At 44.5% G+C, this 13322-nt stretch overlaps 1 protein-coding gene across 1 annotated transcript; it reads left to right on the top strand.

Annotated features, from left to right (window-relative positions):
- Positions 1 to 654: 654 nt before the first annotated feature.
- LOC310999821 (uncharacterized protein) lies at positions 655 to 12536 on the top strand (the record flags this gene model as incomplete). Its single annotated transcript, XM_083990387.1, has 10 exons — positions 655 to 825; positions 3172 to 3291; positions 4419 to 5326; positions 7474 to 7641; positions 7717 to 7852; positions 8644 to 8942; positions 9027 to 9086; positions 9595 to 9775; positions 11614 to 12296; positions 12423 to 12536. The coding sequence occupies exons 2-10, from the start codon at positions 3198 to 3200 to the stop codon at positions 12534 to 12536; spliced, it is 2643 nt and encodes an 880-aa protein (XP_083846513.1). The 5' UTR covers positions 655 to 825; positions 3172 to 3197.
- Between the last annotated feature and the right edge of the window lie 786 nt (positions 12537 to 13322).

Genomic DNA, 13322 nt, shown 5'->3' with positions numbered 1-13322 from the left:
TACTCAAACACATAGTTATGAATAGTAAAACCAGAGGAACTGATCATTTTGGGAGTGGTCTCTTCATTTTTTCCAGAGCTGTATATATTTACAGCTCTGGACTGTGTCGATCAAAAAAAAAATTCAAACTTTATTGTGTTCAAAATGTACATCAATTCTCAAACAGGAAAACTGTTGCATTCTTTTTTTTTTTCAAAGACAGCTATTTTAAATGTGTGAAAAAAATATAAATAAATAAATAAAATAAAATAAAAGATATAACACAAGTTGAAGGCATTGTACTTATTGGGACTCTTCACAAATAAACAAATTGCATCGTATTGCAATTTCCATCATACCATTAATTTTTTCATTTCCATCTGCCAGTAAATATAAGGAACTAAAATATTTGTTTAGTTCATTTTTAAAACAGATTATTGACGGGGATTTACTTTTCCATTTACAACAGTGTATATGGCATTTGCCCAAAAGTAATGTGATAGATAAACCTGTATGATTCTGAGTCGTTGTTGTTGCAGTTCACCCTCCGGCCGCCGGCGGCAGCACTGAGCAGGAACTCTCTCTCCTCCATGTTGGATGTTGGTTTCACCGGTTCTTCTCCGCAGCTGCTCCGTGTTTTCTCTCCTCTCTTCTCTCCTCTCCACCGGACACCGGACATCCACCGGACTACTGCTGCTGCTGCTGCTGCGGAGCCTCGGCCTCTGTCCCCCAGAGAGAAGCGGCGGCAACTAGAACCAGACCAGACCGGACCGGTACCGGAGCTCTTCCTGTCTGTCTCCCCGGGAACCAGCGACTAAAAACGGACCGTGTTCCTCCGGCGAGTCGGTGAGTTCTCTGGTTCATTAACGGTTCAGGTGTGTAACTAACGGCAGCGGTGACACGGCTCAGTGACGTCACATAGACACAAAATAGAGATGTTAACACACACAAATAAACAAAAACACACAAATACAGACACACAAACAGCAGCGAACAGACCCAGACAGAGCAGCAGCCTGTAGCAGGTATCGATCCGTTCATCTGATCTGATCAGTAATCGATAACTGGCAGGAAACAGATGTTGGTTTGTATTAAAACTATACAGATGTTTCGTTTTTGTTGAACCAACAGTTAGTGAATCTCACGTGAACAATTATCAAGTAAATAAATAAATAACAGTTACATTTTTTTGGGGCTTTTCAAAATAAAAGTCGAGTTAAAGGGATAGTATCATTTTTTTTAAAGTGGGGTTGTATGATCTCCAAATAGCCCCTAAGTACTTTAATTGCAGTAGAAGAGTCTCTGCACTCCTCCCGTTAGCAACGCCAGCCCATAATAGTCCTGCCCAGAGATTTACAACATACAGTGTTGTGAACAGACCCAAAGAAACGCAGGTATCGATCCGTTCATCATCTGATCAGTAATCGATAACTGGCAGGAAACAGAGGAAGATGTTGGTTTGTATTAAAACTATACAGATGTTTCGTTTTTGTTGAACCAACAGTTAGTGAATCTCACGTGAACAATTATCAAGTGTTCATAAATAAATAAATAACAGTTAGAATTTTTTTTTGGCTTTTCAAAATAAAAGTCGAGTTAATGTTGAAGCTGCTGTGTTAAAGGGACATTGTGTAACTTCTCCTGTTATCTATTCATGAAAATTGATTATTTTGTTCAAAACCTATGTTTTTCATTAAAGCCCCATTATGTAGGAATTCCCCCCATCCAGCGGTGCGGTTGCATATCTGAACGTATTCTTGATGCTGCATTCACGTGAACTCGGGCAGACGTCAGACAGACTAACAGGATAAACAAGCGTCTATGTAAACAAGTGGTCCGCTAGCACGAGGCAAAACAATACAGGCGTGACAATATGTTGTCATGGTGATGTGGTATTGTTTTACCGTCTTTCTCTCGTGGAGTAAAATGACATCCGGTTGGTTTGCCGACGGCTGTCTGCCTGACTGCACCTGAATGCCTCCGTAAAACGTTAAAAAAAATGGCGATGCAACATGGCCGCCTCGGTTCGGTTCGTCGCCCACTTATGTATTTGTAACGACTTATAACAACTCTTTCTAAGGTACCAGAAAGCTTTCATTTGTATGCAGCTGTGATTCCACTTCAGTGAAATACGGATTTATGGAAGACAGATTTGATTTTTGATAATAAAAAGCCAAATAAGTTACATACTGGGGCTTTAATCAGTAATCCCCCCATCAACAAACTGAAGTGTTCCTTTCAGCTCTGAATGAGCCGTTCATATCATTCATATCTACATGGAGCGGGTAAGCTCGGTGCTGGCTGCCATGTCGTGTTGCCATGGTGACGGTAGGTAACCACGGAAACTCAGCGGAGACACCGGAGCTGTCGGCTCAGGTGGAGGTGGCGTCTGTGAAAAGTCACCGCGGTAACGCAGTGAGGAGGAATGGAGCGTTACACTGATGCTGCATTCACCTGCAGTCGGGCAGACGGCCGTCGCTAACAAACCAGATGTCATTTTAGTCACAGAAGTCCAGAGAAAGACGGTAAAACAATACCACATCGCCATGACAACATATTGTCACGTGTATTGTTTTGGCTGTCGTCCGTCTGCCGTCTGCCCAATTTCACGTGAATGCAGCATGAAAAATACGACTGAGTTGCTTGATGATATAGCCTACAACCACAACGCTAGATGGGAGGAATTCCTACACAATGCACCTTTAAAAAATAAATAACAGTTCGCCTACACTTTTTGTTTTTGGCTTTTCAAAATAAAAGTCGAGTTAGTTCTTTTATTATTTGTGTTAAAATAACATTAACTTTATTCGTACAGACCAATAACTGACTGTGGTGTTTTAACAGGAGACAAGGAACAAAGGAGAGACAGACAGGAAGAGATTTGTTTTCTTTTGCCTTTAATGGACGGGCCGGCTGTAGAGACAGACAGGAAACGGGGGCAGAGGGAGAGGGGGGGGGAATGACCTGCAGCAAGGGGCCACCGGGGGAATCGAATCGCTGCAGTGAGGGGCTGCAGCCTGTTAAAAGAGTAAAGTAATAAAAACAGATAAAATATAAGAAAGAACCAAAAAAAACTGGAGAATTAAAAAAAAAAACAGAGTTCATGAGAAGAGAAAAGTTTAAAAGAGTGAGAATCCAGAGCTTCTTCAGCTCCGTCAGTATTTTAACTCGTTTCTTGTTCTCGACTCTCAGACGTTCCTCCGTCAGAAGATGAAGAGATGAACGGAGTGACAGTGAAAGAAGAACAAGAAGAACAAGAAGTAGCGAGAGGAAGAGGAGGAGAAGAGGAAGAGGAAGAAGACGAAGAAACAGGTGACAGGTTCACTCTGACATCATCATTAAAACGTCATAAATACAAAACATAAAACTCCTCAAACACATTAACATATTAACTGTTCTTTCACAATAAAAGTCCTGCAGCAGCAGCAGCAGCAGGAAGTGTGAGTCTCCTCCTCGTGGTCGTGTCCCTCTATATATATTTTTATATATATTTTTTTCAGTTTTAGTTTAGTTTATATAGTCTTTAGTCTTAGTTGTAGTTTTTATTTAGTCTTAGTTGTAGTTTTTATTTAGTCTTAGTCTTAGTTAGAGTTTTTATTTAGTCTTAGTTGTATTTTTTATTTAGTCTTAGTTGTAATTTTTATTTAGTCTTAGTTGTATTTTTTATTTAGTCTTAGTTGTAGGGATGGGAAATCGGCCCTATCTTCAGATCGTTCGATCATGGTCACTGTCGATCACCGATAGGCTGAGAGGGCGCAGTTACGTCAGCTTCAAAAAAAAAAAAAAAGCTCGCTGGGCGCTCATTCATCTCTGCAGAGCAGTTTAGCATCAAACCTGGAGGTTGGAGCTAGGTCTAGTTTGGATCTCGGTCTCAGTGCGGTGACTTGTTGTTGGTTGTTTCCTGCAGGAAACCAACCAACAACCATCAGTTGCTCCGGCATACTTTCATCTAGAGACTCCATTTAAACTTTAAAATGTAGACACAGGTCTCGTCTATTGCTGTATCAATCCACATTTCAATAGGTATTATAGTTTTTGATTAATTCCTGTTCAATGACCATGATCATTTAGGGAGAAGTGCTGAGTTTATAATGGGTGTGTATTGCGCAGAATGTTGGGTGACATCATCAGCTAGAGTGGGAGAGGTTGTCTGTAATTGACTGAAATTTACTCTTTCCACGCTGCTCACGGCCACAATTTACACTCTACACACATGATTTTTTCCGCATTTGTAGACAAAATTGTCCTCTCTCTAACAATGTGTTCAACAAAGCAGAGAGACTTACAGAATTTAAACTGTGAGCCTCTGAGTGCGGCCACGTCTGTCTCTGCTCCTCATTGACTCTAATACAAAGATTTTCTGAGAGAAGCAGAACGGACCAGAAGTGGGTGGAGCCTGAGTTCAGTGCGGTGACTTGTTGTTTCATTGTTTCCTGCAGGAGATGTGGAGTCGTCGCCCGCGGCGCTGCAGCAGCAGCAGCCGCAGCAGCCGAAGCGGCGTCGGCGGCGCAACCGTACATATGAACCGCGTCACTGCTGCTCCGTGTGCGGCCGGGCGTTCACGCGGCCGGGGCGACTCGCCGAGCACATGTCCACGCACACGGGCGACAAACCCCACAGCTGCTCCGTGTGCGGGAAGGGCTTCACCAACAAGGCCAACCTGGGCGTGCACCAGCGCGTGCACACGGGCGAGCGGCCGTACACGTGTCCGGACTGCGGCCTCAGCTACACGCAGATGGGCGGCCTGCAGCGCCACCGCCTGCAGCACGCGCCCCAGAAGCCGTTCCGCTGCTCGGCGTGCGACCGCGGCTTCACCCAGCGGCGACACCTCGTGCAGCACGAGAGGACGCACACGGGCGAGCGTCCGTTCTGCTGCGCGCTCTGCCCCAAGACCTTCGCCTCGCGCATGGGCCTGAGGGACCACCAGCGGCTCCACGGCGGCGAGTGGGAGCTGCTGCGCTGCTCGCTGTGCGACAAGATGTTCTCCACGCCGTCGTCCTACAGGGACCACTGCCGCGTCCACACGGGACAGCGGGCGCACCCCTGCTCGCTGTGCAGCCGCAGCTTCAGCCGGCCGGGGCTGCTGAGGAAACATCTGCAGCAGGAACATCTGGACGCAGCCGGAGACACAGCAGCAGCTGGAGAAACGGCAGCTGGAGACACAGCAGCAGGGGAAACGGCTGCTGGGGAAACAGCCGGAGACACAGCTGCTGGAGAAACAGCTGCAGGGGAAACAGCTGCTGGGGAAGCAGCTGCTGGAGAAACAGCTGGAGGAACATCTGGAGAAACAGCTGTTGGAGAAACAGCTAGAGAAACAACCACTGGGGAAACAGCTGGAGAAACAACAGTGAGTGATGTCGTCTCTTAACCCTGATCATCTTTGTTTCAGTTTCAGTTTCAGTTTAATTTATTGACAAGGGACAATGTACATTAATAAAACATTGTAAAAAACAAATGTAAATGCACCCGAGTTAGCTAAAAAAGCTAATTTTCATCGCATTTCAACAATGAGGTAAAATACCAAAGACATATTAATAAATATACATTTGTAAGACAAAACACACATTTGCGATGGCACCAAAGTCGTGTCTCAATTTCGAATACTTCCATACTTACCAGGGCTCCAGACTGCCCCTAAATGGGGCCATCTTGCCCCAAAAATTTGAACGCAAGTACATTTTTCATCTACTTTCACATGTGTGCACCCAGTAAATTTACCTTCTTTTTCTTTTTTTCTTGTTTTACACTGGTGAAATGTGGAAGGGGCTACTCAAAAATCAGGAATCTGTCATCACAGGTGTCAGACCAATGTGTGTGAGGATCATGAATGAAGAGGAAATGTGAAGTTGATTGCAAGTTGATTTATGCCCATTAATCTTCTGCTTATGCCCCTAAAAATTGAAATTAGGGGCCACGGTGCTCCTGAGAAAGGGTTAGAATTGTTGGACTTTTTCAAACGTCTACTGCTCAGGCATACTTTCACCTAGAGACTGCATTTAAACTTTAAAATGTAAATATAAGTCTCTTCTATTGATGTATCAATTCACGTTTCGATAGGTATTATAGTTTTTGATTAATTCCTGTTCAATGACCATGATCATTTTTCGAGAAATAAGAGATTATAATGGGTGTGTATTGCACAGAATGTCCGGGCTAGAGTGGGTGACATCATCAGCTAGAGTGGGAGAAGTTGTCGGAAATTGTCTGAAACTTTTCTCTTTATTTCGTCCTCCCGGCCACAATTTACACTCTACACACATGATTATTTCCACAGTTGTGGTCAAACCTGTCCTCTCTCTAACAATGTGCTCAACAAAGCAGAGAGACTTACAGAATTTAAACTGTGAGTCTCTCAGTGTGACCAGGTCCCTCCTTGCTCCTCATTGACTCTAATACAAAGATTTTCTGAGAGAAGCAGAAGGGACTGTTTACAACTCTCAAGTGTTTTCAAAGTATTTACTGTAGAATCACCAAATTCATATGAAAGCGTTCAGGAAGTCCTTACTACGACCACAGTCTGCTTCTTCTTCTGATAGGAGTTACCGTTTTGTTGGAATAAGCCCAAATGTGAGACCATCGTCGTGGCAGAAAATCGCTCCTTTTCTCCACGCTTCTGTCTGCCTCAGCTTGGGGGGCCCCTATCGTCGTGGGCAACCACCTCAAGTTGCCGTGGAAACCTCTGAGCCTCAGGCCAGAGCCACAGTTCATCTTGTTAATCTAATGTTTCCAATTTTTAGTATTTTGGGTTTTATTTTTTTTTAATTGTATGTTATTATGTTGTTGTTTTTTTTCCGTTTCCAGTTCAGGCTTTCAGGCTTTATTTGTAAAGTACTTTTCAGGCTTGTGGGTCTCAAACCTTTTTACATCAAAGAGCACGGACCCCAATTTGACAAAATTTTGAAACAAACACCAGAAATACACAAATATTTGTTCTGAGCCTGAAGAACGTTACTTTTTTAGTCAATGTACTTTCAAATTAGGGCCAATTTTGGATAGATTATAGAGAATATTCGAAAAAAAAAAAAAGTGGTACAGTTTCTCCAAAACTTAAAAAAAAAGTGGCAAAAATTCTCACTGTTTTTTTTTTAAGAATTGTAGAAAATGTGGTAGATTTAAAAAAAAAAAGAAATAAAAAAAAAGAAGAAAATTAAAAATGTTCTAGAAATAAAGTGGTAAAATTTCTCAAAAAACAGTTAAAAAAAATTCTAAAAAAGAAAAAAATTACAAAATTCTAGAAAAAAGTGGTAAAATTTCAAGAAAAAGTTTAACCCTCTCGAGGGTCCCCGGACCCCACTTTGAGAACCATTGTTTCTAGTGGATGTAGGATGTAATAATAAGCTGGTATAGGTGAATATAATGAGCTAAAAAAAACAAAAAACATTAAAAAATTCAAGTATAATTGGAATATTTAACATAAGAAGCGTTAGAAACTTGAATCTGATTGGGGGTAAGAGTGACATCCATAGTCTCTAAACTCCCTCTCTCCGTCCTCAGGAGGAGACGTCTGTCCGCCGCCTCCACCAGGGGGCGTCGCCCTACACCTGCCTCGTCTGCAGCAAGAGCTTCACGGCTCGGAGAGGCCTGAGGAGACACCTGAAGCTCCACGCGCCGCCCGACTCTGGCTCCGCCCACGACTCTGGCTCCGCCCACAGCTCCGACCAGGTGAGTGTCTGTTGTTGTCATGGTTTTATAATAACCCAAAGCCGCAGCAGCAGGTTAACGAGCTGCTCTGTCCAGATCCACAGACGGGACGGTGGTGATGAAGACAAAGGTGATGATGAAGATGATGGTGGTGAGGAGGTGGAGCTGAGGTCAGAAGCTGATGAAGAGATGCAGGTGGAGGATGAGGAAGAGGCGGTGCCTTCACTGACCGGTGAGAAACTCTGGACTCATCATCACAACAGGGGGAAAACTGAAATACACGGGGAACAAAATAAAAAGAAATTGGTGCAAGTCGAGGGCCGGACTGGTTCAGTGTTTATTGAAATGACCTCATGGCACATATTGAACCTGAAACTGACAAAGCCTGTAAGTTATTGCATATAAAACAACATTAAAGGGATAGTTCAGCCAAAATTGAAATTTCATTATCTCCTCCCCCTCATGTGGACTAAGGGCTGGGAGAAGTTTCAGAGTCCTCCGTGGCTTCTCTGAGTTACAGGGGGTCTCGGCGTAGCAGTGCATGTCCATATGACGGTTGCAAATGGATACCAACTGTCTTCGTAACAAAAAGACACACCCAAAAACATCCAGATACCTCCATGCTGCTCGTCTGTAATGTCCGTCTTGTATTAAAGCCCCGAAAAGGAAAAAAATGTAAAAAGTCTATATTTCAAGCTTGTTTGTAGCGGAAGCTTCTTGAAGCTCCTCTTCCTGGTTCGTCCAAATTTGACAAACCGGGAAGAGGAGCTTCAAGAAGCTTTTTGGTGTGTCTTTTTGTTACGAAGACAGTCATGTGGTTCCTCCTCTCCTCTCCTCTTCTCTTCTCTTCTCTTCTCTTCTCTTCTCTTCTCTTCTCTTCTCTTCTCTTCTCTTCTCTTCTCTTCTCTTCTCTCCTCTCCTCTCCTCTCCTCTCCTCCTCCTCTCCTCCTCCTCTCCTCTTCTCTCCTCTCCTCTCCTCTCCTCTCCTCTCCTCTCCTCTCCTCTCCTCTCCTCCTCCCTCAGAGAAGAAGAAGCTGCACCACTGCTCGGTCTGCAGCCAGAGCTTCACGCGGCTCTACACGCTGAAGGAGCACCTCAACGTGCACGCCGCCACAGCCACGGAGCCACGGTGCCACGGCTGCGCGGTGTGTTCAAAGACCTTCGCGTCCGGGTCGCGGCTGCGTGAGCACCAGCGAATCCACCGGGACGACAAGCCGCACCGCTGCAGCATCTGCCCCCAACGCTTCCTCAAGCCCTCGCGGCTCCGCAGGCACATGAGCGTCCACATCCGGGACGGACTCATCTCCGACCCCGCGGACAAGGTGAGAGCAGCGCTGCGGCTGTTACCACGGCAACCAGAGGTGGTCGTGGTGGTCGTCATGGTCTCATGTGTGATGTGTTTTCAGGAGTTCTGGGTGAAGATGAAGATTCAGCAGGACGAAGGTCGGCAGGAGAAGAAGCAGCAGGTGAGGAGCCGTCCACAAGTTATGATGAAAAGAAAGAAAGAAATTTAAGAAACAGATTTAAGTCTGACACAAAGACTTTTTTTTTTAGAAATTATTATTATTGTTATTATTATTTGTTGTTTGTTTGTTTTTTTTAGAAATTTTACCACTTTTTAAAGATTTTTTTTTTAACTTTTTGAGAAATTTTACCACTTTTTTCTAGAAAATATTAATCTTTTTTTTTTTTTTTTTAGAAATCTTACCCCCTTTTTTTCCCCAATAATTCCCACCATTGGCCCTAATTTGAACATACATTGACTAAAAAAGTAACATTATTCGGTCTCAGAACAAATATTTGGTCTGTATATAATATTTCTGGTGTGTCAAAATTTTGAAATATGAAATATTGATTTGTAGTAACACAAGTAAGAGTACTTAATATTTTAAATGTTTTTTACCTGGGTTTAAAAAGCTGCTGTGACCTTGAACTCTGAGCTTGAACCTGCGTCTCCTCTTCCTCCTCCTCCAGGTCTCTGAACGCACCTCCGCCTCCAGTCCTGGTAACCGTGGCGACCACAGCAGTTTACAGCAGTTGAAGGAGCAGGAGGAGGAGGAGGAGGAGGAAGAGGGAGGAGGAGGAGGAGACGACAACAATGGTGGTTTGATCAACTCTGACGGAGAGGAGGAAGCGTGGAAAGCTGTGGTCATCGGTGAGTTTAACAACCACTTGTCCATGTGTCCCTTAGCTCCAGCTAAATACATTTTCAATCTTCCTGAAAAAAAATTGACAATATTCTGGAGTCATGGTTGATGAAGTTTGGCAAATATCAGAATTTTATCTCAAAAACTGAATTTTCTAGAACATTTTGAATTCTGCTCTCATGGGAACAACTGCAGGCAATGTGAGAGTGGTATTTTTAAACATCACATTTCTCTTATGAAGCAAAACACTTAGAGTTAAAAACAAATCACCAACATTTCCATGGTGTACTGTCTAGATGCAATTTATGTTTCATCAGATTTTTTTTTTCGGATAACAGAATTTCTGACATTTTGACGATTTTTCAATCTGCCTTGACAACAGCTGCCCGGGCACTGACTCCCTGAGTCGATAAATGAAGCTACACAGCAGGTCTTACTACCAGCCAATTAGCTCAACGAGTTAGGAGACCCAACAAGGGAGATGATGATGATGATCAAAATGTCAGATGTCCTCAACATGAAACACAAGACAATAGTCCTGATAGTTGCATCACACAGCAAGCCTTTAAATTTATTAAAACAAATAACTTGGACCGAACCATGGGCGAAAGCTCACCAAACTTTGCACAAAGGTCCAGTCTCAGAGAGTGGTATTTTTAAACATCACATTTTCTCTTGTGAAGCAAAACACTTATCATTAAAAACAAATCACCAACATTTCCATGCTGTCTAGATGCATTTTATGTATTATCAGATTTTTGTTTAGAAACACAATTTGTGACATTTTGACCATTTTTGAAATCTGCCTTTACAACGGCTGCCTGGTCTCTGACTCCCTGAGCCTATTTGAGAAGACACACAGAAGGTTTCATTCACAGACAATTAGCTCAGTGAGTTAGCAGCTGGTTCCTGGTGTCAGAGGATGTGGGTTCAAGACCCATCAAGGGAGTTGATGATAACACATCAAAATACTAGATGGTTTTTGTTAAACAAATGTACAAGATCTTAGAGTCATAGTAGATGATGTTTATACATATCAGAATTTTACCTCAAAAACTGAATTTTCTTTTTACAGTGGTTTAAAATCTGTCTACACGACAGTGAATGGTTTACTCAATTTGTGAAGCCACTGTTGAACTGCCACTTGCCAATTAGCTCAGTGCAATAGACAAAGGTCTTTGGTTCCAGAGGTTGTGGGTTCAAGCCTCACCTCGTGCAAAGTGAACATTATAAGATTAACTGTCCTGTCTTCCTATTCTCCTGTTTGTTGCTCAGAATTTGCCTAAATTTGCCAAAAAATAGCCCGGACCCAACCCATAATTCACATTCATAAGATAATTTGATCGACAAGTAGGGCTGGGCCGATATTCTTTTGTGCCAATTCGATTCTCCAACGATTTTTGGGTCCCGATTTGATTTAAATTGCGATTCTGATTAAACAAGTATTGCGATTCGATTTTACCAAGTATTGCGATTTTATATTTCAATTGTTGTGATTTTCTTTCCTTAAACAAGAGCAGGTTGAACCCAACACTTGACAATACATCACAAGTCATAAAAAACAATACACACATCACACCAGTTTGTCTGTTGTGTTCTTTTGTTCACATAGATATCTGTGAACAAACGAACACAACAGGCCGGTTTGGCTTTGTCGAGTGTAATGGCACAGAATACATGATCGTACAATAAAGATTGGTCGTCCCAAAAAAATAAATAAAAAGAAATCGAAAAAAAATCGCGATGAATATAAAAATCGATTTTTTGGCCCAGCCCTATCGACAAGTGGATGGAAACATGGTTTGTGTTTGTATGATGATTTCTGACTTCTGCGTCTCTCTGACAGGAACAGACGGACGCCCTCAGCAGCAGCCGGCGGTCGGCCTCGGCGTCGGCGGCATCGGCATCGACGGCATCGGCATCGACGGCATCGGCATCGACGGCTTTGACATCATGGGCCAAGTCAAGAGGAAGTGCGGTTGTCCCGTGTGCGGCCGCGAGTGCTACAAGCCGTCGGCGCTGGTCAAACACCTGCGCATCCATTCGGGCGAGCGTCCGTTCTCGTGCCCGACCTGCGGGAAGAGCTTCACGCAGCAGGTGCACATGACGGAGCACCAGCGCACGCACACGGGCGAGAAGCCGTACAGCTGCGCCGCCTGCCACAAGACCTTCACCTACTCCAGCGCTCTGCGGCGCCACCAGCGGCTGCACACCGACGCCCGGCCGTACCGCTGCGACGTCTGCCAGAAGACGTACCGGCAGCAGAGCTCGCTGAAGAGCCACCAGCTGACGCACAGCGGCGTGCGCTACCGCTGCCCGGTCTGCAGCAAGAGCTTCAGCCGCGCGCTGGAGCTCACCTACCACGTGGAGGTGCACTCGCAGGCGCCGCCGCACGTCTGCCGCGTCTGCAACAAGAGTCTGCACGGGACCCGCGTCTACCGCAACCACATGAGGAAGCACAAGGCCGAGGACCCAACGCTGTCGCTGTCGCCAACGGTGTCGCCTACGCACGAGCTGGAGTCCCCAACGGTGTCGCCAAAGGTGTCGCCAATGGTGTCGCCAACGCACGAGCAGGAGTCCCCAACGGTGTCGCCAAAGGTGTCGCCAATGGTGTCGCCAACGCACGAGCTGGAGTCCCCAACGGTGTCGCCAAAGGTGTCGCCAACGGTGTCGCCAACGGTGTCGCCAACGGTGTCGCCAACGCACGAGCCGGAGTCGCCAACGGTGTCCCCAACAGCAACGCCACAGCACGAGCCGGAGTCAGACTGAGTCCGACAGAACCAAGTGCCACACTTTTAAAGGGATAGTTCAACATTTTTGGCAAATTGGCCCATTGCCATAATCCCTATAGTCATAGCAGTAGGTTCGTTACCTTTAATTGTCGGTGCAAGCTGTTTTTAGAACGGCAGAGCTGCTCAGAGCTACGCTATGGAGGCTCATTATGGGATTTCTTGGTTTCCCTCATCATCAAACTCATCAAATACACAATCCAACAACTCCACAACGCTCTGGTGGACAAGTTGTGAGCTGCACATTCACCACGCTATGAGATAAAATACATGCAAAACCCAGATGCGCGTTGCCTTCAGGGACAGTTTTTCATCAACAGTCTCTGAAACCAAGAAATCCCATAATGAGCCTCCGTAGCGTAGCTCTGAGCAGCTCACAGCTCTGCTCCGCCGTTCTAAAAATAGCTTGCAGCGACAATTAAAGGTAACGAACCTACTGCTATGACTATAGGGATTATGGCAATGGGCCAATTTGCCAAAATGTTGAACTATCCCTTTAAAGAGGCCTAAAGGACCTGGACCTGGTGAAGTGGTGTTTGTGGATCTTGTACCAAACAAACATTGAAATACATATGATTTGTTGTCCAGGGCGTCTCCGTAGCAACCTCCAGTCTCTATGCTAAGCTAGGCTAACAAGGAAATGACATTTTAATTTATCGTCAACGAACAAAACCAACAAACAAAATCCTTAAATATTCCAGGTAATAAATGTATGAACATGTTTGAATAAATGTAAAAATAAAAAAGTGAGTCGATGGGTTTTATT

Source organism: Trachurus trachurus, assembly GCF_905171665.1.
Source record: "Trachurus trachurus genome assembly, chromosome: 16".
NCBI lineage: Eukaryota > Metazoa > Chordata > Actinopteri > Carangiformes > Carangidae > Trachurus > Trachurus trachurus.
Note: the sequence above shows the minus strand (reverse complement) of the source record. Positions and strands in the feature narration are given on the sequence as shown.